At 37.1% G+C, this 26,788-nt stretch overlaps 1 protein-coding gene across 3 annotated transcripts in view; it reads right to left on the reverse strand.

Moving 5' to 3' along the window:
* The window catches only part of LOC122280700 (DExH-box ATP-dependent RNA helicase DExH14), a 49,539-nt gene that overhangs the window by 21,365 nt on the left and 1,386 nt on the right, over nucleotides 1-26,788 (reverse strand). For all 3 annotated transcript variants that reach the window (XM_043091681.1, XM_043091680.1, XM_043091682.1), the window contains exons 4-33: nucleotides 26,219-26,672; nucleotides 26,043-26,108; nucleotides 25,368-25,472; nucleotides 24,965-25,267; nucleotides 23,180-23,296; nucleotides 23,033-23,092; nucleotides 22,450-22,521; nucleotides 22,207-22,323; nucleotides 21,942-22,103; nucleotides 20,883-20,948; nucleotides 20,609-20,761; nucleotides 20,452-20,535; nucleotides 19,654-19,728; nucleotides 19,436-19,567; nucleotides 19,289-19,354; nucleotides 18,439-18,504; nucleotides 18,204-18,326; nucleotides 9,716-9,865; nucleotides 9,008-9,220; nucleotides 8,599-8,754; nucleotides 8,244-8,468; nucleotides 8,058-8,159; nucleotides 7,870-7,950; nucleotides 7,675-7,755; nucleotides 6,981-7,184; nucleotides 6,754-6,870; nucleotides 6,528-6,650; nucleotides 2,335-2,424; nucleotides 2,135-2,260; nucleotides 1,941-2,003 (exon numbers count right to left, since the gene is read on the reverse strand). In XM_043091681.1, the coding sequence (XP_042947615.1) occupies nucleotides 1,941-2,003; nucleotides 2,135-2,260; nucleotides 2,335-2,424; nucleotides 6,528-6,650; nucleotides 6,754-6,870; nucleotides 6,981-7,184; nucleotides 7,675-7,755; nucleotides 7,870-7,950; nucleotides 8,058-8,159; nucleotides 8,244-8,468; nucleotides 8,599-8,754; nucleotides 9,008-9,220; nucleotides 9,716-9,865; nucleotides 18,204-18,326; nucleotides 18,439-18,504; nucleotides 19,289-19,354; nucleotides 19,436-19,567; nucleotides 19,654-19,728; nucleotides 20,452-20,535; nucleotides 20,609-20,761; nucleotides 20,883-20,948; nucleotides 21,942-22,103; nucleotides 22,207-22,323; nucleotides 22,450-22,521; nucleotides 23,033-23,092; nucleotides 23,180-23,296; nucleotides 24,965-25,267; nucleotides 25,368-25,472; nucleotides 26,043-26,108; nucleotides 26,219-26,672 (3,952 nt within the window). The remainder of the gene's footprint in view (nucleotides 1-1,940; nucleotides 2,004-2,134; nucleotides 2,261-2,334; nucleotides 2,425-6,527; nucleotides 6,651-6,753; nucleotides 6,871-6,980; nucleotides 7,185-7,674; nucleotides 7,756-7,869; nucleotides 7,951-8,057; nucleotides 8,160-8,243; nucleotides 8,469-8,598; nucleotides 8,755-9,007; nucleotides 9,221-9,715; nucleotides 9,866-18,203; nucleotides 18,327-18,438; nucleotides 18,505-19,288; nucleotides 19,355-19,435; nucleotides 19,568-19,653; nucleotides 19,729-20,451; nucleotides 20,536-20,608; nucleotides 20,762-20,882; nucleotides 20,949-21,941; nucleotides 22,104-22,206; nucleotides 22,324-22,449; nucleotides 22,522-23,032; nucleotides 23,093-23,179; nucleotides 23,297-24,964; nucleotides 25,268-25,367; nucleotides 25,473-26,042; nucleotides 26,109-26,218; nucleotides 26,673-26,788) is intronic.

Consider the following 26,788-nt stretch of genomic DNA (forward strand, 5'->3'; position numbering starts at 1 on the left):
TGGCACAGTAACATCAAAGTAAGCCATTGTAACTACCAAATCTAGCAAGTCTCTGCATCAAGAGACATACTAGAGCAGGGGCTTCTGAAATTTTGAAGAAAGAGATTTCTTTTGGACTAAAACACATTCGGGTCTCTTCAACTTTCGTGTAGCTTTGAATTTGATTCCCAAGGTTTCAATTTAAACATCAACACATTAACCTATGGCTTTGCTGTCAATGTAGCCCGTCCATTTGATGATCCACCAAATTCTATACCTTCTAAGTATATAAAATGATAAAAATCAAATAAAATAAAATAAAACAAATAAAATGACGAAAGTTGGGAAATTACATTTTGCAATATGCACCCTCAGTTAATATCTTACCCTAAGATGAAAATAGCCACATGGCATAATTTTAATGAAAGACCTTAACGGAAGACGCAGAATGAAACCTATTAGTAGTTTTAGGTTGCAAATTGCAAAAGGAGGGGTAGTTCGAGGGTGCAAAGTGTAATTATCTCTTGAAAATTTTGGTAACTATGATTTTCCATGATTTTATAAAGGCACATAAAACATGGCCACGCTCCACTGAAATGACGTTTAAAATAGAGTTGTGGCTGCTGAAAGAAGTTGGCATATGACTGTCAGAGTTGGCTGAATCATCCCTTTGAGGTGCTTCCTTCTCATTATATAGAAATAATTACAAAGATAAGATTGAGAATTCAAATTTGAATCTCAACAAACTACATCTTTATCTCTATCTAATCTCAACAAACTACATCTTTATCTCTATCTAATCTCAACAAACTACATCTTTATCTCTATCTAAACTAATCTGATTTTATCCTATCTAAATATCTACAAGTTTAATTTAAATACAAGATAACTATTAGAAACACATCCTATTAGGAGACTGCTGCATCTTAAGTAAAGAAAACCCTAGTTTCCTTTGATAATGACTTCCGATCTTCAACCCCAAGATCATTGGTCACCACACCAAAAAACCCACCAAACACCCACAGCCTTCACAGAAACTACCCAAAACCACTACCACACATCACCAAACCCAATCAAAGAGCCACCACCACTGATCAAATTTCCCAAAATCAGAAAGCCTCTCCGTCAAACACAACCCACCAATCACTAGAAATATCCATAAACAACCCAAACAGACACAAAAATCCTGTTGGAAACACCTAAACCCCTTAACACCGCCGAAACACCTGACAACGATCACCATTGCCCCCCCCCCCCCCCCCCCCCCCCCCCCCAAAAACAGCCAATCAGCCATCACATCCGCATTGTGAAAAATCGATCATAACCTCACATCCACAATCCCAACACCCAAACCTGCGATTAAAAACCAACACCCACCACCAATTAGTCATCACCGTCCCACGCCCATGGCTCAAAACCCTTCATGACCCCACATACATGATCCAAAACACCCAACCCATCAGTGGCTGCCAAACCTGCAGTCCCAGATGGCCTAGAAATAAAAGCCAGCCTACATCCACCATAATCACAACTCCAAATCACCCACAATCACCACAAAATTAGTACCAAAGGTCTGGGTTTTTTAAAAATCCTAATCTAAAAACATATTAAGGCAAGAATGTGCTCTTTCTTTCAGCCTCACCTCCATACCCCTGCCATAACAACATCATTTCTGTAGGGGCACGTGACTGTTCAATTTATTTGATCCATAACTGGAAAATTTCCAAAAAAATCACTGTTTTGTACACTTACCCATCTCTCAACAGATCCTGACTGGACTACATTGACAACAAAAACAAATTTTCAGTTTTTAACTGATCAAAGTCAAACTTCTAAGACCAGATTGATGGTTCAAAAAAAATTGAATTGATCAAAATTCATCCTAGCCTTTGTTTTAATATTATATGTTATAGATTAAAAGCATCACTCGGGAAAAGGCCACAGCAATTGGTAAGTAATACCTCAAGGATAGGGCCACGATCAGCTCCCAATAAGTGAATCTCATCCAAAATCATAAGCCCAACCTGTTGAGCAGATATTACGCATTAATGTCTAGCAGCCATCCACCAATTCAGTATTGTGATATAAAAAAAAAAAAATAGATAATAAAAGGAAAACAAATCCCATTATGAACAATAATGATTAATAGATGGACCTTTTTGACGTAGCTTCGACTATGCCAATTACGACTGATACCATCCCACTTCTCAGGAGTAGATATTATGATATCAGCTGACAAGAGGGCCATCAAATCTGGAGTATAATCTCCAGTCATTTCAACCTGATAAAAACATCATGTTAATACAAGTACCATATGTTAAAACATATCAATGACTAGTAAATAAATGCAGTCACCATTTCCTTCCCAAGCTGAGCGACAAGTCGCTTTTTCCAATCATTCATTCTTTCCCGAACAATAGCCTTCAATGGTGCAATATAAATAACCTGAATTCAGGCAGAAATTTAAGCATATTGCAACCCATAGTATAGCAACATACAGGGGCAGTTTGGTTATTCTACTATATAGAATTCTTTTCTCTATTTGGTAAGTAAGAACCAGATTTTATTGAAACATAGAAAGAGGTGTAGCCCCAATAAACAAGTATACAAGAGAAAACACCTAATTAAGAATCCTTTTCTATGTTTTTATATTGAAACACAGAAAGAGGCGTAGCCCCAATATACAAGAAGTATGCAAGAGAAAAGACATAATTAGGAGAAGTGATGGATACAAGGAACTCATGAAAACTAACTCCTTTAAAATCTATAGCTATAGTGCAAAGAAATAATGTTTCTAAAAGTAGGCTTCTGAGTTCTTCTAATGAGCATTCCCAATCTTCAAGCTCCTGTGATTCCTTTCTCTCCAAAAGCACCACAAAAGACATAAATACCTCTATAGCTAGCTAGAAGATTAACCACCTTCTCAAGGCATCAGCCATGCAAGACCAACTCTACTCAAGAAGTCATCCCATGGAGCCCAAGCAACATCACAATGAAGTAGCAAGTAATCCAACGTTTCACCACTCCTTTGACACATACACACCAATCAGCTAGAATAATAAAATGTTTTCTCATATAATCAATGGTCAAAATCTTCCCAAGGGAAACTATCCAAACAAAGAACGCAGCCTTCAGAGGTGCCTTACTCATCCAAATATTCCTCACTAAATAGTCATAGCCTTGTAAAAAGAGCATACAAAGAAGTTCTCTTTCTTAGAGGGGATACAATGCATCTTATCTACCTCCTGGTTGCTTATTCCCGTAGAGTAAATCAAAATGAAAATTAGGGAAGGCATCAACTTCCCAATCTTGGGTTGCTCTAAGGAAGCTAACATTCCACTATGATGAACCACAAATGACTTCCATTAACTCAGCCGCTGAAGCCTCTTGCTCACACACAATCCTAAAAACTATAGGGAAATCATTCTTGAGGACCTTGTCTCCATACCACCTATCCTACTAAAATCTGATCCTAAAGCCATCACCCACCACATATCTGGTATGTCTAGAGAATTCCCCCCCAACTCTTCTAATACTCTTCCACAACCCCACTCCATAGGCTCCTAGTGCTTCATAGGAATACAAACATTCCCAAGCATCTCCCCATAATTGGAATCAATAAAATCTCTCCACAAAGCCTCCCCCTCCTGCCCTTGTGCTTCATTGGAATACTAACCTCACCAAGCACCCCCATACTTGGAGTCAATATCATCTCTCCACAAAGCTTCCCCATCCTAATGATGGGTGAGACTGGTCATCAATGGTCAAGAGAGATATCGTTAGTTACTCTTGCTTACTGCTACTCATCCTCATGCCACTAAATGTGTCTTTATTGGTTACTCTAAAACCCAAAAGGGATATCATTGCTACAATCCTGCTCTTCAACGGATGTCACATTTGTTGAGTCTCCTCCCTACTTTCCCAATGTTCCTTTTTCGTGTGGTTAAACTTCCATGCCACATACTTAACCCATTCCACTACCCATTCAATTTTTATCAAGTCCCAATCCTGCTCAGAAGGATGAGGATGAGGTACTTAGTGTCTTTGTTAGGGAGGACATCATGAAGGTTTTTCTCGAATTTCACACGTCAATGAAATTTGAGAAAAGTCTTAATGCTTCATTCATTGCCCTTATTCCAAAAAGGGCAAGGCCGGTGGAGGTGAAAGATTTCCGTCCTGTAAGTCTGGTGAGTGGGGTATACAGGATCATTTCAAAAGTTCTAGCTAATTAGATGAGTAAAGTCATGGGGAAGATCATCTTGAAGTCACAAAACACCTTTGTCAAGGGAAGATAGATTCTTGACTCCGTACTCAATGCCAATGAATGCTTGGACAGTAGAGTCAGAGCCGACACCCCAGGCATTTTTTGTTAATTAGATATGGAGAAGGCATTTGATCATGTTAATTAGGATTTTTTGGTGTATATTCTTGGTAGATACGGTTTTGGGGAGAGATGGTGGCAATGGATGAAATATTGCATCACAACTGTCATATTCTTGATTTTGGTAAATGGCTCCCCTGAAAGTTTCTTTAATAGCTCTCAGGGCTTGAGACAAGGGGACCAAGGGTCCCCTTTCTTGTTTGTTTTAGTAACGGATGTGTTGAGCAGAATGTTGAAGGCTGCAACGAATAGGGACTTTATCTCGAGTTTCTTGGTGGGCGGTTCATCGAATAGTTGCTTAAACGTCTCTTGCCTCCTATTTGCTAACGACACGCTGATTCTCTATGAGCCAAATCCCGACCAGATTTGCTCCTTGAGGGCACTATTGCTTTGTTTTGAAGCTACCTCCGGCCTTAAGGTGAATCTATCTAAATCTTAAATGGATTTTGTTGGTTTGGTTCATAACTTAGGCGAATTGGCTGCTATCTTGGGCTGCAAGGTGTCATCCTTGCCTAGAAGTATCTTGGACTTCCCTTGGGGGCTCCTCATAAATCCAAGGCAATGTGGGATGGGATTGTTGAAAAGATTGAATGTAGATTGGCGAGTTGGAAGAGGATCTATTTGTCCAAAGGTGGTGGAATCACCTTAATCAAAAGCACGTTATCTTATCTCCCAACATATTTTTTATCTTTATTCCCTTTGCCTGCAGGGGTGGTGAATAGATCAGAGAATATTTTCGTGATTTCTTGTGGGGAGGCTTAGAGGATGAGAAAAAATTCCACTTGATTAAGTGGGATAAGATCTGCACCCCTTTATCTTTTGGTGGTTTCAGGAAAGTTAAGAACCTTCAATAGTGCACAATTAGGAAAATGGCTATGGCGGTATCATTGGGAAGGGGATGCACTTTGGAGGAATGTTATTGATGTCAAATATGGGAGTATTTGGGAGGATGGTACCCAAATGAAGTAAGAGGGGCATATGGAGTGGGAGTTTGGAAATTTATTTGGAATGGATGGGAAGATTTCTTCAGCAATTTCAGATTTGAGGTGGGAAGGGAAACATGAATCAGATTCTGGCACAATATTTGGTGTGGTGATGGTGCCTTACAGAACGCTTTCCCTTCTCTTTATAGGATTGTGTTGGATAAGGATACTTCAATTGCTGATAACATGGAGATTTTCACTAGTTCTCTTCAATGGTCCGTGAGGTTTATTACAGCTGTCCAAGATTGGAAGGTTGGAGAGATCACAGAATTTTACAGCGCATTAAAGGTGCTGATCTTAAAAGCCAAAGGGGAGGACAGTTGCTCTGGATTCATTTGGGGAATATTTGGAGGAGTAACGTCTTGGTCAGGTCCTTTTATAAGGTTATGTCGCTCCATTCTTCCATTGTTTTCCCTTGGAAGAGCATTTGGAGGAGTAACATTCCGCTTAAGGTTGATTTTTTTGGCTGGTCAGCCTCTTATGGGAAAATTTTGACTATTTATAAGCTGAGAAAGCACAGCCTTTTGATAATGGATTGGTGCTTTATGTGTAAAAGAAATGGAGAAACAACGGATCATCTTTTTCTTTACTATGATGTGGTTAAGGCTCCATGGGATGAAATCTTGACTAGGCTTGGTATCGCCTGGGTCATGCCTAGGAGGGTGGTCGATTTTTTGTCATGTTGGAGAGGAGTTCAGGGCAATCATCAAATCGCGGCTGTTTGGAAGATGGTGCCTCCATGTTTAATGTGGTGTACCTGGAATGAAAGGAATGGTCGTTGTTTTAATAATAGGGAATGTTTGATGGGAGAGTTCAAGGACTTTTTCTTTCATACATTGTTACTTTGGGATTCGGCTATTGTATTGAATGGATTAGTTTTCATGACTTTTATGCTACTTTTCACAATGCTTAGTTTGTAATTAGGTTCATCTCTTGTATACTTCCTGTGCACCTGGGCCATGCCTAATTATGTGAATTAATAAATTCTTCTTACTTATCAAAAAAATTTCAAAATATGAAAGCAAACAAAAGGGCATAGCCCCTGTACACAGGAATTCTATTAAAGCTACTGGGAAAAAAAAAAGAAAAAAAAAAGAAAGGAAAGCTGGAAAAAGAAAAAGGAAAAACTAATATCAAAAGCAATCTTCTTCTATACTATGCATAAAGAAAATTTGAAGGCATACCTTCATGTCAGGCTGAGTATTAAAGAGGTGAAGCATGGCAAGCTCAGCAGATATGGTTTTCCCACTTCCAGTGGGAGCTCCTAACAGCACATTGTTGTCAGTGTGATAAAGGACATGGAAAGTCTGCCCAATAACAGAAAAATAATAATACAAATTCAAACTGTTACTAATCTGAAACCAATAAGCATTAAATAACAAAACCTGCAGTGTAATTTTTCAACCAAACCTGTGTTTGTATAGGATTAAAATGTGAAAACTTGTACAAGGCTTCATAAGTACTGTTGCCCAGTGAAGTCACAGGGAGAGGTTTTAAATCTAGAAGTTCTGTGTGTGAAGTACGAGCCTGAACAAAGCATAATCTTCATATGAGACAGAGCCTTGGTAGGAGAAAATTGGACACAATACTGCTATAATGTGAATGTGTCTTAGGTTTAGAAAATAAAAAATTAATACCTCTGGCAGCGCTAGATTATGGAAAGAAATGGTATAGAAAGCCTCAGCATGCAACCAGGAATCAGAAACAGCACGTATATAATATTGGGGTGGATGTGGTTCAAATATTGGCACAGTGAAGGACAGCTTCTGAGGTTCACCTCTGGCCATCCGCTTTGTCAGAGTGAAAAGTTCTGAGTGGTAGATATGATCGTTCTCTGAGTCCTGTTTAAAAGATTCATTTTGGTATCCAATGTAGATGTAGCAAAATATGACATATAGTTATTACAATGTAGAATATGAAAATAGGCGAAGCCATGACCCATGGGGAAGTAACATTAAAACTTAGTAAGAGCATATTTTCCAACAGAAGAAAGAGAACAAACAAGAAAAAAATTGGGGCAAGAAATTAGATCAGTTTTAAATGAAGCTAGGATTAGTATGACCAATTTGTTGTACCAGCAAGAAATTTTTCCAAAATTAAGCTTGTACAAACAGTTTAGTCCTATATTACTAACCACCATTATAAAATTTAGATATGGCAGAGGTTTTTGGGAATCTAAATTCATCAACCTTTAAGATTTCAAAAATTGAGTACCTTATAAAGATATTTTTCAAGCCCACAAAAGAGACAATTTTACACTTAACTTTCTTGATAAATTATCTAAGAGAGTCGTTCACTTAAATTATAATTAAAAAAAGAGTGAGTCTTCACCTCAACCACAATCCACCAACGCTCAGTGGCACCATGGAAACGATCTTTCCATATAAACTCTGGCATTATACAGAGATCCACCTGAGAATTTATATTGATACCATAAAAAATGACACTTTTAATTTCACACGACTAGGTGGAAAGTTCTGATGTCAAAAAGTTTGAAAAAAAGAAAAGCATTCTCCATAAAATTACCTTCAAAACAGTTCTGGTGATTGGACTTACAGTTGCTGATAACTGAATCCATGGGAAATATCCTAAACATTGCTTAACCAACTACCATGTCACAAAAAAAAGAAAGAAAGAAGGTTCATTAGGATCTAATTCTTATATAATCCAATAGCTTTAAGATATTAGAGCATCAGTCCACAAAATGATCGTACCTTTCCTCCATTTGCATAACGAATCAATGCTCCAATGTCCTTTTCCTGCATCTCCTGTAGGCGATCTAAATCAGCCCCTCGTTCTTCAAGCTTCCGAAGTATCTGGACCAATCGAGAAACATAACTATACAAGACAACAAAAAAACGTTTTGAGCAGATAGTAGGAAAAAGGTCTATGGGACAAACTTCTGATGAAATATCCTTGTCAAATTGTCTAAGGGGATGTAGATGGGGCCAAATTTGCCGATCCACAGCCTTGCAATATTCCAACATGAACAAAGACATCTCACACCAGCCTCTTCCCAAACAAATTTCAAATAAAGCTCTCATAATACGAGCCAAGCTTGCGCTTATATATGCAGCATCAGAAACCAATGAGAAGGTATCCATAGAGCCTCGAGATATGTACAACTGCAAGTAAAATAACCAATACATTAGTCATTAAATCTCCTTTTCTTTCACTTTGTAGCTAGCAAACATCGTCAACATCCTAAAAATAGAAACAAAATAAACAAAACAAAACCAAAAGGAAAAAGGTAACCTGAATGAGAATGGATATTTTGCCATGCTTATTTGAAGGACCACCTTTAACTTCTAACGGGCATGATGTCCGCACCAATGTCTCTAACTCATTCTGCTCCTCTTCTCGTACAGCAATGTTTTCAAATTCAGAAGAGTGGGCCACCATGTCAATTACCTACAGTAGCAAAAAATTGGTACCGCTTAAACAAAAATGATAATGTTTCTTTAAGTAAACAAAGGAACCACAAAACAGAAGAAGATGATCACGCAAAAATTGGAGAATGACACCTGTACACTATATAATTGTGGTTGAATCTATGTTTTTCTTTAAATAAAAGTCTGATGGTACAGTAAAAAAGTAACAAAAAAGGGAACATCAGGACACAGACAGAAACATGTAGCAAATGCAACAGATCACAACAAACAACCTCGCTATCATTCATGTGGCGTCTCAACATTTCATTGTAAGTTTCAACACTAGAGTATTGAATATAAAAGTGGCTTGCAATGCGACCAAGCTCAGTACAGTAAAAATTGCCACTTTTCTCATCAAAGCGCATCATCTTTGCTTTGTCAAGTGCACGTGCAGCATCTGTTACAAGAGATCTTTGCTTTAAACTTAACGAAGGATCTGCGACAACCTGCCAAAACAAGTCAAAAAGCAACTTGTTTAAGAACCAAAGCCAGGAAGAAAAACCCAAAAATATGTTCAACAAGTGAAAAGGGAAGGCAACATGTCAGACATGACTTCCTAGCCAAGTGTTCATAGCATATACATTATCAAGACGTTCCACCAAAGAGGGGAGAGCAAAAAACTGTAAAGACAAAGCTGCCACATGAATATCTAATTTTGGTTGATATGTTTATCTCACCAGACCAATTAACAATTATGCAGCCTACTATTTTTTTTTTTTTGGTTTTGGGTTGGGGGGGGGGGGGGGGGGGGGGGGAGGAAGGTTAAATAAATAAATAAAAGTAGAATCCAAAACAGTGATAGAAAAATGTTAGACCACATGTTTCTATATTTAATTGTCAAACAAGACATTATAAGGAAATAGGCTATATCAGATATATATACATACAATATACATGTGTATATAAATTGATATTGATTTACATTAACAGACACACCATACCTCATCCCATCCAATACCATATGCCAGAGGATTCAACCTCATCCTTATAAAAAGATATGTATATCCAAGCCACGCGCAGGCTTCCTTAACATTAGTTACTGTACCCAATGCTACTTCTGCGTTCAAATTATCTTTCAAGGAGCTAATAAACTGCACATATGAAGAGAGATATCATGAAACATGAAAAGTAAGCCAATTACTAACAAGATATCCTGATATTTATTGCATGATGAGCAAAGATTTGCACTTGATGAAGAACACAAGAATAGCAGCATCACAATATCAATGACCTTAAACCACAAAACACGCTGTATATTATCTCTCGTTTTAATTCCTGCTTTGACAAACAACCCATGTACTTGTTAATTTGCACTAGCTCAGAAAAATATAGGGGCTCATGATAACTACAGTTGAATGGAATTTGAATTTTCCAGTCCAATTACCCCTTGTTAACTTGAATAATAGCCAGTATAAAGATTACCCTTATATCATGTATATTTTGTTTGACGTCAATCCAGTCGCTTGAATCATAAACAGCATTCTCAATCCACTAATTTCTATCGAAGTGGCTGTTGTTGTGTTTCCAACCAATTCAAGTACAGTATAAGCAAAAATGTCCAATTGCTAATACAAGTTGTTTAATAGTTAGAGAGAGTCAACTCAGCGTGTAAGATGAAAAGACGTTTATGTTAGAAGCCAGCTACCAGACACGAAAATGGGATCTTCATGAGTGTCAAAGTGCTGGAGCCAAAATGACGAAAAGGCCAGGAGTTTCAAAGTAACTACAAAAATGCCATGGCCCATGCCCTGCTTTCAACATCTCGGACCGAAATATACATTTCGTCCGGTACACCAAAAATGGGCCATAAATTGACCGAAACGACCGGTGTTTGACCCAGTACAGAACACCTACCTCCACCATGCCCGTCACTGTTCTGGCACGGAAAATTCTGCCGGAACGAAATGGTAATCAAAACTTTGACAGAAACCCCTTGATAAGGTAAATTTTATTCAAAGGAACAAAGGGGCACAACCCAAGTACAAAGGAAGCATACAATAGGAAACACCTAGCTGTACAGATTAAAAAAGAAACACAACTCCATGAAGTCTAGAAAGCTATAAGTGCCGAAACTATTACATGCCACCTCCACAAATAAAAGGCGTTGAACACAAAGATTCTTGATTCTAGCACTATCCTGTCACAATCTTCCAAAGTTAAGCATTGTGTTCCTACCAAATACACCACATCAAACACAAGGGGACCACTCTCCAAACATTTAAATTGCTCTGGCTACCAACACGACTATGCCAACAAGCCATAAAATCCACCAGAGCATAACCCATTCAATCCCAAAGGTATGAAATATTGATTCCCATAAATCCCAAGCCACCTTTCAGCAAAGCATAAGATGAGCAATGCTTTCTCCACCTTGCTAACAACATACAACACCAGTCCAGTACTACAAGATTCCTCTTTCTCAAGTTATCCACAATTAACATCTTCCTTGGAATTGCCAACCAAACAAAGAATGTTACCCTTGATGGTGCCTTTTTCTCCAAAGATTTTCCAAAGGAAAACACATGGCATAAATACTTTAACTCAGGTTTATCTTTGGAAGAATCTAGCATATCTTATCAGCTCCACCTCCTCTCAGCTTGCTCTAATAAAATTGACACTCCATCAGCGTCCATTCTAAATCTGCATAAGTTCTACTACCGACGGTTCCTTGCAATGGGAAATTCTAAAAAGGCTGGTCCCCACACCATGCATCATGTCGAAATATGATCTTAGGCCCATCCCCATCTCAAACCGAAGACCATGAGAAAAATCCCCCAACTGTATTATGATGTTTTTCCACACCCACACCTCAAAAGACCCACTAACATCATATGAATACCCACATTCTGCTGCATTTTATTTCTATTACAGTTCCCCACAATTCATCTCATTCATGGCATAAAACCATAACAAGTAACCATAATAAATCATATGGAAGTTTTTCAAGACAATGGGCTACCACAATAGGTATGGAGATAAGAGACAAAAGTAAGTTGGCAAATTTGAAAGAGAACTAGCTATCAGATTTATCCATCGACCTTTCAATAATTAGAATTTTCACCTAGCCAAACAACGTTTCAACTCCTCGATAATGTCATCCCAGATAGATTTTACCCTAAATGAAGCCCCAAACAGAAGACCCAAATACTTCATAGGCATTGAAGGCACTCTACATCCAATAGATGCATCAGTCCTTCTACATCAACAACTGTTCCAACCAAGGTCGAACTCTGATTTGGCTAGATTAAATTCTCAGCCCAAAAACATATTCAAAGCACAATAACAAACAACACAAGTGCAAAGATGATCCAAGTAGACCTCAAAAAAATTCCACCAGCTCATCCCAAAAGAATTGTATATCATAGTCATTATTTCAAATTTAGGGGTGAGCACGGTCCGGTCTGGTCCAGGTGATGGACCGAAATTCATCATTTTCCCCGGACCGAACATCCCTAGGGACCAACCCTTTTTGTAAATTGATTAAAAAAAATTATTTAAAATACTAAATTAAAATTACGTGACTTATTAAATGAAAATTACATAATAAATTGTACAATTGTTAATATATACTAGTACTATATATTATAGTTATAAATTAAAGAATATAATAATACCTTGATCTAAATATATATTTTTTTGATAGATAATAGAGATTTTATTCATAGTAAATAGGCATAGCCCAAGTACACAGGTAGCAATTTAAATATATATAGTTATAGACTTAGTACCAATACTATAACTAATAACTATACTAGTAGTATTACTAATATGCTATATGTTAGTGATAAATTGGTAATACTACATTAAATAATACTCTATGTAGTTATAGTGATTTAATAGTAACATATTAACTATACTAATACTATTATAAATTTATACATCTACTATAATTTATACTAGAACTCTTATAATATGTTAATATATTAACATATACTAGTACTATATATTATAGTTATACATTAAAGAATATAATACTTACGTAATATTGTGATATATTAATAATTAATTATATATAATTATTTATATAAATAATAAAATAATTTTTTTTTTTACTTTTCATTCAGTCTGATCCAGGGTGAAAAACCCTTGGACCGGGGACCGGACCGAATGAATTTGGTCCTATGTAATTTGGGACCAAACCGGTTGGTCAAAAAATGGCCGGTCCGGTCGGTTTCTCTGGTCCAAATTGGCCGAATCTCACCCCTAATTATTAGGGCGATAAACGCCTACAAAAGCCCATAAAATGATTGTAATCAACATGTTTAAGCTGCATGCTACCATGTATACACTCATATATCCTCAGTTTTTTCAGTGATGCCCTCATCCCACATGAGCAAAACCCCTCTAGAATGCCCTTTTGCATCCCAAAAACACCAATCTGCACGCCAGCAGCCCCACAAGCTTCAAACAAAAATAGCCTTCCACTCCCTAAATAGATTCTTAATCCCCAACCATTTTCCCCTCTCTTTTTTTGATCAGTAAATAAAAGTTTAATTAAAATAGGCGAAGCCCCTCATTCAGCCCCTGTGCATTCCAAGACAATATCTTAGTCCTCATTCACCAATAAGAATCCCCTTCCCTTTCAACTACCTCTACTAGAGGTGCCACCTTTAATAATAATGGAACAAATCACACTCCTTATTTCGTGGTTTCCTTCATTCAAAGATTTGGAAGACGACATAGGAGTCCTGATCAGAGTCTTTTGGTGGCGGCGAGGTTTGATGGCAGTAAACAAAGCCATCAATTCTTCCTCACCCCTCACAAGACAAACCCACAAAATTATAAAAGCCTTTTACCTTATAGCCAAGGGGCTGCAATTCAACGGCTCACAATAACTTGAGTCCTCTCCAAAAAAAAGAATCATATCCCTTTACTGCCACTATTTGGCTGCTAGAGATCCATTGGATTGAATTGATAAACAAACTTGAGCTCCTAAAGTAGCATTCACCCTCAAAATTCTGGCACCAAAAGCTCCACCAGTGTATTATGTGAAAGAAACCTGAGCTCCAATGAGTCTAGCCATCAACTAGTAGCTGAGCTTGCATGTTGGGACGTTTCGGTTGTTTGGACCCAACATTGGCAACCGGCAACATTGGCATTGCATCTTAATGCAAGGAACCCAAAGCCTCATCCGAGTTCACTTTCATGCCCAAGGATTATGCCCCATACCAAGCTTGGTTCTCAAGTTACCCATCGTTTTAGGTTAGGGTCTGAACAGATCCATGGCTTAGCATCCATGTGCTCACCCTTGTCTTCTTTGATTGGGCTCTTGAGTCTAGCCCATTACGGAATAAGTCTCTAGGTCCGAAGCTACTCACAAGGTCCATGTTGCCATGATCCAACTTACTTAAGGCCACATTTGGATTCAAAAAGCGTTCCATCTCATCTCATCTCATCATTACAACTTTCCCAAATTCCCACACAAAATATAATAGACAATTCAAAATTTTCAAATCCCAATTCAACATTTTCAAACCCCAAAACAATAATAATATTAAAAAAAATATTCTAATAATATTTTATTCAACTTTCATCTTTCATCTAAAACCATCTTAGAATCCAAACCAGCCCTAAATCTAGTGACAAAATGGATTGAAGTCTTGTAAGTTGTAGCCCATGGCACACACAATCCATCAATTGGAGCTTTCCTAAGTATATGGGATGGGTATTTTGTCTTTTGGAGGTCCATTGGCCCCTAACACTTCATGCCCAATTCCACTCTTTCTAAAGCAAGTTTAACCTCCTTCAAAAAAGCACATTGGTTTCTCACTAAGACTGAATTTCCAAGGGCGTTCCCCTGTGCTCATTACTTCTCCCTTAACCCCCCCCCCCTTTTTAACACACTTCTTAAGGGTCTCCACAATGGCTTTCACCTTGGTTTGGCAGTTTGAAATGCTCCAAGTTCTACCGTTTATACACCATTACCCACCGAATTCTCAAAATTGCCTAGATTGCTCCTAGTTAATATTGCGGCCATCAAAGACCTAATGGAGCTCCAATTGTACAATTGACTAGTCATTTTGGAGTACAGGCTCAGATGTGGCTTAAGCCTTCCCTTGGGGCATTGCACCCATACTCTACAAGAGCCAGAATATGACCAAAGGTATTCAAGTGATGTTACACACAAAATGTTATGTTTTACACTCGAGAAGTTTTCACCACCTTGCTTTGCAAATTCCCTCCGTGGGCTCCATCCCACCATGGACAATAGCTGTTTTTTAGCTCTTGGGATCTTTCTTGTACTTCTTATAGATCGTAGTTCTTGTTCATTCCTTTTCCCTACTTAGTTGTGATGTTGGTCAGGGCCTCTCTATGATGTCAGTTGTTGCATAGGGTATGCCCTAGTGATTTTGTATCGTTCTGCCTATTTATTTTATTCTTACTTACCCAAAAAAAGGCTTGAACATGGACTCTTTCCCATCAAATGGACTTTTCATAGAGACCAAGAACAAGGATCAGAATTAATAGGGAAGGAGAACGACTTCAGAGATGTATAGCCACGATATACATCTTCCGCAATGACATTGATTGGCAACCCCCCCCCCCCCCCCCCCCAAAAAAAAAAAAAGAGCTTTTGGTGATATGAACAACACCCCAAGGGAGGCCCAAGCCACATATGCGACCTACTCTAAAAGGATTAGTCAATGGTACAATTGGAGCCCCAAGCCCTTATAAAGACAAGAACTTCTCCCACCCAAGCATTTTGGGATCACATATACTACCTACACTCATTAGTCAATATGGTATCACAATGTCCACCCCCCCCCCCCCCCCCCCCCCTTTTCCTTTTTTTTATCAGCAAACAAAATTTTATTGATCATAAAGTATCTCCCCCTTAAGTTCCCAACATCCCCGTTGGGCCATTTTCAGGTGGTACGACTCATGTTCCACATTTTTGGTTGGAATAGGATCTGATTGTTAACGTATATAATTTAGGAATGTTTGGCTATTACATGTGACTTTATTTCTCTGTTAATATTAGCTGTACACAAAATATATTTCCGTGTATAGCTGCTGAATATTAGGAACTGATAGATAATTTAGACTTTCCATGTATAGCATAATATTTACTTTCCTTGTAAAGCATTGGCTAATGCCCTGAATAATGAGAGATGGCTGAACGAGATAGTCAGTTTTTCCAAAAGCACTCTTCTTGTTTTCTCTGGTTTCTCAAGTTTGACACTGATATCATTTGTAACGCTCCAAGAGAGGCCCAAGCCACATCTAGGCCCTACTCCAAAAAAACTAGTCAATGGTACAATTGGAGCCCCATTGGAACCATTATAAAGGGCAGGAACTTCTTCCTTCCAAGCAATATGGGATCTAATACACCACCTACACTTATAAGTCATTATGGGGCATTATCAGAATGAATGATCATAATCCCCTCTACTTCAAACTCAGAAAACGTTTTTCCTTATAAGGACTACAACCCATCACAAAATAATGTACTATAACAGGAAATTATATGTTTGAAGTTTGCATAAATGTGTCCCAAAAGTTTTATCCATTAGACTTTCAACTATTCTTTTTTAAGTTTTAAAAAATGTCACTAATAAGAACAATAGGAATATCGAATGCGTAGAATGCATACAAGAGAAAGCCTGATTAAGAAATATAAGTAGATATAAGTACACCATGGAAACTTAGGGCATGCTTGAGTAATGAGATGAGATGAGAATTTTGTGAATACCAGTGAAATAATTTGTGAATAGTAGTGAAATGATTTAAGTTAAAATATTTTATTGGGTTTTGGGAAATGAGAGAAAAAGTTGAATAAAAATATTATAAAGTTAAAATATTGTTCGAATATAATTTTTGTTTTGAAATTTGAAAAAGTTGTATTGTTTTTTGTGTTTTGTTTGTTAGTTTGGAAAAGTTGTAATGATTAGGTAATGATTACATGAAAAAGTTGAAAATTTGAAATTGAAAAGTGTTTTATGTTTGAATGAAGTTTGGGAAGAAAATTATGAAAAATTTTGAGATGAGATCATCTAAGTGCCCAAACATAGCCTTAATCCCCAACTATCGCCTATAGGAACAAAGTATTAAAGAAGAGACATCTAAGTTCACCCATTGTCCATTCATGATATTCAAGATTTCAATCATTATTTTCCCTCTAAATACACCACAAGAAGCATATGATAGCCATCTTCTACACTGCTGAAATTTGTGAATTTCCATATAAACCTCTCCAACTTCCACAAAGGTCTACAAACCTTCTAAGCATAACCCAAACTAACACCATTCTACCAAAGAACTCGTTCCACAGGCCTCTAGCAACCTTGCAATGAAGTAGCAAACAATCTATCAATTAGCTCTATTGTTTTTGATAGATAAAAGAAGAAAATAATAATTATGCTCTATTGTCAAAAATACAACACCAATAAACCATAATATCTGCCACTTCCTTAGGTTTTCCATTGCAACAATCTTCCCAAGGAATGTCGTCTAGGCAAAACAGCTTTTAGTGTGCCTTACTTCTCCATATGCTTCTCCAAGGAAAGTGAATGCTCCCTGAGTAGTGAAGACCTCACAAAATGAACATATAGTGCACTTCCCTTTCTTTGAAGGGCTCCAAAGAATCTTGTCCATACCTCCAGCACTTAATCTAATAGAGTACAGTAAATTGAAGAATTCTTTGACAGCACCAACCTCCCAATCCTGAGCCTTGATGAGGAAATTGATATTCCACATGAAGAGCCACTGAAAACCTCCAATAAATCAGCCGCTGAAACCTCTTACTCATGTGCAATCCTAAAAACTATTGGGAAAGCTTGCCTGGAGGCCCTATCTTCGCACCCACCTCAAGTCTAGTGTACCTAAAGAATACCCCATTTGATATTTTTCCACAGCCCCACCCTATACAGTCCATGTACCTCATCTGAGCACCACACCCCAAACACCACCAAACTTGGAATCTATTATAGTTTCTACAAAGACTCCCTCTCTCATTGATTTTGCCACAACCACTTCCATAGTTGTGATGAACACAAGCAAGTTTTGAGCTTTAAACCCCTATCCAAATTAAGTGGGTAAATTTTGAACTCTTAACCTATCCACCCCACAAAAAGTAGCATTGGAGCTTCTCAATATGATTAGCCACACCAGAGGGTACTGGAAACAAGGACAAGAAATATTCATGCAAATTGGAAAGAGTGCCCTCAATTAAGGTGAGTCTACCACTTTTCAACATATACATCCTCTTCCAACTTGCCAACCTGCACTTAATATTTTCAATAACTTAACGCATTCATATTCTGCACACCCAAGGATAGACTTTTGAATTTGATCAGGGCCTTGGGATATGGTTTTAGAGCGAATTCTTTCTCTGTTGACCACGCCAAATGCACATTAGAAACACAAAACATACATCTCAAACAAAATATTACAAGTTCCCACAATCAACCAAATGCCATATACAAGTACCTGACTTTCAATAGGGAGTTGACTCGTCAGCAATCGCAGATAGTAGGCTAATTTCTCGTGGGACGTGATTATTATACCTTCACCACTTTTGTCAAACTGAGGTCTACCAGCCCTTCCGAAGATCTAAATAGAGGCATGAATGTGAACAGAAAAAACAGCTGGACAGTGAATAAAAAGTAGAGGTATCTAGTAAGTCAACTTCTAACGTATTATAAGAGGAAATCTTAGGTCTTGCCTGCATAACATCAAGCATGCCTAGGTCTCGCCACCCACCAGCCTTCGGATCATATAATTGTGTACCCTGAAGGATGAAGGTGCAGAAAAAAACAAAATGTAAGAGGAAAAGCTATAAGAGACTTACTGCGCTACAAAAGCTTATATATTCATCAGTACAATAATGATGCAATCAGGTTGCAACCAATAATAAAGCAGAGCACATAACAATCATGAGTCATGAGTGTACACAATATTTCTGCAATCAAACTGTAGACATGAAGAAAGCAGAGCACTTGACTGAGCGAACAACACAGATGCACAGATTCTGGCTATGATAAATTGTTATTGACATTACAACTTTTGATTCAAGCTATCTAGTAATAAGGCCATGCAGAAAAGGTCCTCTTGCTCAGATCGGCTAAATAAAAAAGACGACTGAAAACAGATTGTCTTGGTAGCAAACAACCAATCATGACTGGCAAGAGTAAATTTTGATGTCAGCACCCCACCAGACAGTAGAGCACTTGCTTACTACAAGCAGCAAGTCAAAGCTTTAAAAAAGCATACTCAAAAAGAAAAAGTTACATTACAGCATCCATTTAAACCTTTTGGCAGAGGAGGGTTAAAAATGACTACAACCACTACCAACTATCTATTGTTTCAAGAAAAAGTACAAGAGATTCTATAAACAAGTCAACTGTCAAAGAAGTGAAGATATTGAGGTTTTAGAAGCAAAGAATTTGATTTGAGGATAATTTAAGATATTACCCCACTAGTCCATTATACAATATCTTAGGTTATGGAGTTTGATAACTCTATCATTTGCAGTAATTCAAGCATATACAGTAAATAATATTAAAAGCACAAACCTTAATCACAACAGTGTGAGCCGGCAGATTTACACCCCATGCCAAAGTTGCTGTGCAAACCAGTACCTAAAACAGCAGATTAATGCACAAAAACCTCACCAAAATCCAAAAGTACCAAGCTAAGACTGAAAATTGAATGAGTTTAACCTTCAAGAGTCCATCAGAGAAAAGACGCTCAGTCAGACCTCTATCTGCACGAAGCATCCCAGCATGATGAACACCAATTCCATATTCAAAAAGCTCAACAAGATCTTTATTTCTGGACTTAACAACTTCCCTCTGAAAACAATAAAGTGATATCAATGAATAAAAGGCGAGACATAATCATGAAGAACATAATAAAAATGAGGCTTTTAGTTCCTTGCCTTTATTAAGTTAAATTGTGGATGTGTATCATTCTTGAAGACCTCCAGATCATCATATTTTCGGCCAAGTTCAACCTGTTTAACATGCCCTAAATAATATTAGTGAAACCAAAGCATGCACTAATAAGAATCAGTGAAAGCAAAGTGTGCACTGATAAGACTCAAATAAGATTGCCCACTAATAGACATGCATAATACCCACCCATAATCATATACATTGCCATTTCCTAAAGAGCAATGCCACACAACCTCCCAACCTCCACACACCACTTCTTTTTCAAATTTTTAATTTTTTTTTTTAAATTTTTTTTTGTGTTTATTCTTCTTAAGTTAATTCAATTCTTCTATTCATTATTCATATATTAAATATTTGAAAAAAGAAAAAAATAATAAAAATTAAAAAAATTGTGGTGTGTGGAGGTTCTGTGAATAGTAGGAGGTTGTGTAGATTTTTTCTTTCCTAAAATCAACAAGATGTCATGCATTTCAGAATGCATCTCTTTTTTCTTTTGAGCAAAAGGCAACATTAACATCAGCTTTATATACCAAAACAAAACCCCAGGCAAATAAGAAGATTTAGTAACATATATCCATGAACAGAACAGTTGTTGTGAGTTGAAAAGGTGCATAACGCTATATTGCTATAGCTGATTCAATAGCTTTCACAACCATCCAAAGCTTCATTGAATAATAAGCCATATTTTTGGATGATAACTAATTCGAACTAGTACTCAAGGATTTCAAGGCAAATAACACACCCAAACTATTTACATCCTGATGGAAAGTAGGGGAATATACCAATTTCTGGGCTGTTTTTGCAGTGTCCTTTCGTGAATGAACAAACACCATTGCCTGATGACCTTGCCTTAATGAATCAACCACCTGGCACACAAAAAGCTTTTAATTGCCACTCCAGCAAATTACATGCACGTAAGCCAATGTGGAAAGCATAAACCTTTTTATAGCATATTTCGTTCAACAATTCATTGCGAGCTGCAAAGTTCTGCTCACTAATTCCAATATACTGTTGAGCAAGAGGAACAGGACGATAGCTAGAATCAAAGAAGAAGAGTCCCATCTCTGGATTCACTCTCAAAAATTGCGCGACCTTAGGTGTTCATGAAATAGATGGAATTCATATTAAAAGTTGAAAAGCAAAAGAGGCTTCAAATTTGGCATCTAGAGAATAATGAGAAGGTAATTATACGCAACAATATGGCCAAAAATACCTCCAAATAATTAGGTAGAGTGGCTGAAAGCCCCACGATGCGTATCATTGTTTGTGTTGACTCCACCTGTAAAAGAAAGAAAAGAATTACAATGAAGTACATTGTACAACCACTTATCCATTGACTACAAGAGATGCAATGCTAAAGTATCAATGGCCAAAACAAACACTTCGGTAACATCAACATAACAATCTACATACAATATCACCCCAATTGCGAAAACCCTAGGACACACTAACAATATCCAAGTAGTACCCCAAAAAATCATTACTGATTTAATAACAAAAAAATTTTGGTAAGTAATTTAATAACCAAAATTACACCATGAAGGCTACCCATCATTAATAAGGAGTCCCAATTATATTCTTATGCATCATTTTTTTAAAATAAAAAACTCAAACCCAAATTGTCATCACTTAAACCTACATACTCAAGACCAGCAAAGTGAAAAGCGAATTTGGAACACCAGAAAAGAAAAACAAACAAAAAAAAAACAAATAGAGCCATGCCTGTCTGCAGGAGCAAACTGGATAACAAACGAACAAATACGAAAGTAAAGGAAAGAAGGATATAATGCTTATCAAAATGTCCTAATACACAAAAAAAATCTGTACTTTCTAAGCTAGCATAAGCGACATCGGTTAAAGGAGAGGTTCTCTTTTGAATTCGGGAAACAAGGGGTTGGGGTCGGGGAGGTGTGTTCCTTTCCAATTCAGGCTTGGGGTATTTTGGGTTGTTTTTCATGGGCTTTTTGGGTCATTAGGGGCTCTCTAATATGGGCTAGGTGTTTTCTTGTATACATTCAGTGTACTTGATTACTCCTATTGATATTTATAATATTTTTACTTATAAAAAAAAAGTGTTGTACCTGCGGGATAGGGTCATAAAGATCATAATTTAATGTTAGACAGACATCAAAAGCTGAAAACTAAGAGTAAGAACAATTGACAGAATTCAGCCAACTTCACAAGCATAGTCACAATTGAAAATACTCATTTATCTTACAACGATTAAAGTATAAATTTCATAAGAAGAAATGATGATCCACTAAATCTTTACCTGACGGAGGGTCCGAGCAACAAGTGCCTCTATTACAGGGCCTCTATCGTCATTCAAGAGATGCACTTCATCAATAATTAAGAGCTTCACCAGCACTGAAAGTGACATGTCACTGCTCTTGCGGGTGATGACATCCCATTTCTCAGGTGTCGTTACTATCATCTGATTGACAAGCACTAAGAAAATTAGCCACAGCTTCCTCCATAGATATTGCCATAGCAACCAAGAATGTCTACTTTTATAAATAAATAAAAAAAGAGTCAACCTGAGTTTCTTCAAGTTCATTCTTAGAAAGTTGCATGTCTCCAGTCAGTTCTCTCACAGTCATGTTCAAAGGAGATAAACGATGGCTAAATGTTGATGTTACCTCTGCAGCTAATGCCTAGACAGATCATTACCAGAAATATCATATCAATCGCATTGCTCATGCTGCCTCCTCCCACCCCTCAAATACATGGAGTATATAACACAAAAAATAAAAAAGGGATAGAGTATTTGTTAGTTTTACCTTCATGGGAGCAACATAAACTATCTTAAACTCATCTTTATGCAAGTAACCATCCTTGAAGTGCTGACCAATCTGCCATAAGACAAATCACTCACCTCATACACCTTAATTTCAGAACCTATAACAGGCACTGCCAGTATCATTTTCTTAATTCAAGTTGCACAATCAAATTAAATTGGAGTTTGAAAATGTTATCACAACTAAAAGTACAGTGACTGTCATTATTTATCGGCAAATATATTAATTCTATTCTTGTTTGACCCAATACGATTCAGAGACAGAGAATGCATATAACCTATATATGCTTATGAATTAGCAAAGCTATCTGTATATTAATAAAGAAAATAAACAACAGAGGAGATGTCCATACAATATCGGATGTAATAATCTCTCCAGGTCCTTCAACATCTTATGAGCTCTTCCATATGGAAAAGTTAAATGCACATCGTGCTCAAGGGTTTCACATCCTCATAGAACCAAATTGTGAAATTTTTCACTTCCACCTCAAAATATATAGAATAACAAGAAAATCTAAAACCCCAAAATAACAGAGGAACCAAGGTAAGGCTAAGTGATTGCGCACCTCATGGAGAATAGAAATCATAGCAATATTTGTTTTGCCAGCTCCTGTCGGAGCACAAACCTGCAAATGTACAAAAAACACTTCGGAAATATTAAAGGCAAAAATTCACTTCAATGATATCCTCATATTTAAAAACAGAGAACTCACTAGTATATTCTCATTAGTGTGATAAACTGTTTGAAATATCCGACTCTGAATGCGGTTCAGAGATTTGTAGCCACGAAAAGCAGCTTGAGCAAAGTCATCTAACTCCTTTATCTCAATCTGACAACATACAATAGTTTGAAGAGAAAAAAGTAAAAAGGACCAATACGAACAATTGACGGACCAATACGAACAATTGACTCCTACAATCATTAATTAACCAAGCAATACTAATTAATAGTACAATTTGACACATAAATCATAGGCAAATCAAATCTAGTTTGACAAAATTTCCATGTAACAGAGATATGATCATATAATCATCAAAGGCTGCAGAAGAGATAACTATCTAAAGGCTTATGAATGATGAATAGAGTAAGAGCCTGTTTGGGATTGAGTTTGAAAGCTTAAAAAGTGCTTTTAACTGTTTAAAAGCTCTTTTAAAGAAAAAATGATATGTTTGGTAAATTTATAAAAAATGCTTTAACCACCTAAAAAAGCTGAAAGTCTACTTTTTTAAAAAGCACCAAATTAAAGCTTTTATCGAAAAGCTCCTACAGATAACTGTTTATTTTTAAAAAATTAATGTAACTCACTTTAAAAGTATTTTAGATACATGTTTATCAAACAGTAAACAGCTTTTGAAGTATAGAGCTTATTATTTAAGTTATAAGTTATAAACCCTAAAACTATAAGCTGCATTTCCCACCGCAATCCCAAACATGCACTAAATTATCATTTAACTTCAAGCTAGTGTCAAAGATGAAAGACAAGGGTAAGTTTCTATATATTGTGAAGCATGTTAGATCAGAATATTTTAGTAATCTGGGAAATGGCAACAGCTGGTTTCTTTTTATTTTGATTAATTGATGCACACCCTACAATGCAAACACTGTACAGTAATTTTTGTTGTAGACCTCACTTCTTGGTGCCAACCCATACCACATAATCTGCATATTCATAGGGAAACTGCAATATGATGCTCAAAAGAAAAGGGTCCTAACACTGATATCGCTTGGTGTTGGTCAAGATTGTGAATCTTTAAGAATCATCGAACATAGTGAATCTTTAAGAATCATCCAGCATAGTGACTATCTAGAGCATATAAGGATTTCATTGTAACCTCTGATAATACCTCCCATGCACAACTAGTTCGAAAGTCTTAAATATATAGGAGGCTACAGTCTTGCACAGAACATTAAATGATTGGCGTGTTTTATCATAACTATCACACCACTTTGTCCATAGTGGCAAGCCTATATTTATTTTCAATATCACAAATCAATAACAAAACTTTTATGTCTCACATATCATTACATTAACTCAAGTGCACATGGTTGCAACCGCATCGACTAGAAATCCTGAATCTCAAAATCATTGAAGCACTCAAAAGGATGGAGGGGCAGGGAGAGACAGAGAGAGCGGCGAAAATACCATACAGAAGTAACATAACGGTATTAGGGGGGATTGTAAATGCCATTTTTTAACATACAAGCTTTGTTCCAAATTCAGCAATTTTTCTTTTCAAGTCCAACTCTCAGTAATCTGCTACAGAAATAACTCATTAGCCACATATGTTTTTTCTTTTCCCCGTGATCTTGCACACTAACCAATCCACAAATCTCGAAGTTGTCAATTTTAAGCGCAACAGGTGAACAATCAATCAATAGAATAAGATTGATAATTTATCATGACCAATATGAATCTATATATCACAAAAACTGCGGGAGGGAAGTGAGAAAAAAGAGGAGAGGGAGAGAGGGGGGGGGGGGGGGGGGGGGGGGTTACCAGTCTCTCTCCAGGTTTCATTTGAGCGGTTGGTGTTGGGGGGATAATGACCTCCTCATATCCCTTATAATGCTTCCTGACAGTTCCTTGAGGGAGAGCAGTAACCGCTAGGGACTGGGCCCCTGGGCCAGATCCAACCAGATCATCAAGAAGATTTTTTGTTTCACTTGCTTGAAGTAAAGAAGAAAAATCAGCAGCAGACAAGTCATTCTCAGCTCCATATTCTGTTCCTCTTCTATGTCTTTTTTCCTCCTTGCGCCGAAGTTTATCAATTTGCTTTCCTGACTCTGTTTGAACTGTAACCTAAAACAGGATTGGCAAGAGACGAATTGATGAAGAATCTAACATTTTAATGAATTATAAGTTAGCAAGAGAAGTTTTTCACATAAAAGCCAGATGATACCTGAGTACCATAACTTGGCATACGTGATTGAGCATTTGAAGCCGTTTTTTCAGATTTCAGTACCAGAAATCCATGATGGATAGCATCAACAAGTTCCTTTCGGTGCTGCAGAAATAGATAAAAGGAAAGGAAACTTCATCCATATTCAGAAAATTTTCAGATTAGACTACTGCAACAATAGACAATATATCGTTCAAAACTGTCACATTAGGACAATGTGGAAAAGTAGTAGTTAGTCTTTATTGAATTAAATTTCAACCCATTAGGTACAACAAGCCTCCTTTAAAAGAATAAACTAGTCTACTGTGATGCTTGAAGGTGTTAACAAGACAGCACAACACTTGTTGCACAGTTCTAATAAAGAAATTTAAGCAATGCCTTTCAAAAGCAAGATAAAATTTCTTATAGGTAAAATAAGATCTTTTGAAAAGCAAAACATATTATTTACCTTTCAAATCCAACAAGTACTTACTCCTCAAAAATCGATCATAGATCATGTCTGGAAAGGAGCATAGAAAGCAATTTACTTTTACAAACACCAGTTGGCAAGTTTGGAAGAAGGCTCCAAGGGCAACTGGGCAACCAAATCAATAAACTTTTTCCTTTTTTTATATTTGTTTGGGGAGGGGGGGGGGTTAAATTCATAAAAACACCAAGAAAAGTTCACAGCCTTACCGACAAAATGTTTTGAACAGTCTCAAATGCACTATCACCAACGAGATCCAACAAATCACCAGCAATCTTCCAAAACAATTAAAAAAGATATTTTTAAATGACCAGGAACTTAGTTGTCATGAAATACAGGCTCAATAGCAACACTTAAAAACACGAACAAAAATGCCTACCCATACCTCCTCACCAGGTTTGTCTGAGTCAAGAACTCGACAAATTGCCATCGCTAGTTCATCCCTGGAAAGCTGTGAAGTACATTCCCTAACTATCCGATCACATGCATCTCTTAAACAACTCAAATTAAAGTTTCCCCCATTAGAAGCACTAGGATTATGTTGAGAGTCATTATGTTCAAACCAGCCTTCATGAAACGAAGAATAAGGAGCAAAGCTTTCCACACCCGGTAATTCCCCATCCTCCAAAGAAACATCCATCAGAAACCTTGTTGGTGCTTGAAAAATAAGGTCAGCACCAAATTCTAAATCATTAGAACTCCCATTTACATGCGTCTCCAAATCATGTAGAGACCTATGGTCGGTTGATACCAACCCAAAAAGATTTTGAGATAGAGAGGCAACTCTCTCCAGATTAGTGTCAGCAACCACGTGATCAAGAAGCTTTTGCAATTCTAACCTGCATATCAGTAGTAATAAGTTCAATAACATATTTGTAAGTTTAAGTTACACACTCATCTGCATTTAACAGATGAACCAAGAGAGGGACATTATTCAAGCACCACAGTGTCTATA

Source organism: Carya illinoinensis, chromosome 11 (genome assembly GCF_018687715.1).
Source record: "Carya illinoinensis cultivar Pawnee chromosome 11, C.illinoinensisPawnee_v1, whole genome shotgun sequence".
Classification (NCBI taxonomy): Eukaryota; Viridiplantae; Streptophyta; class Magnoliopsida; order Fagales; family Juglandaceae; genus Carya; species Carya illinoinensis.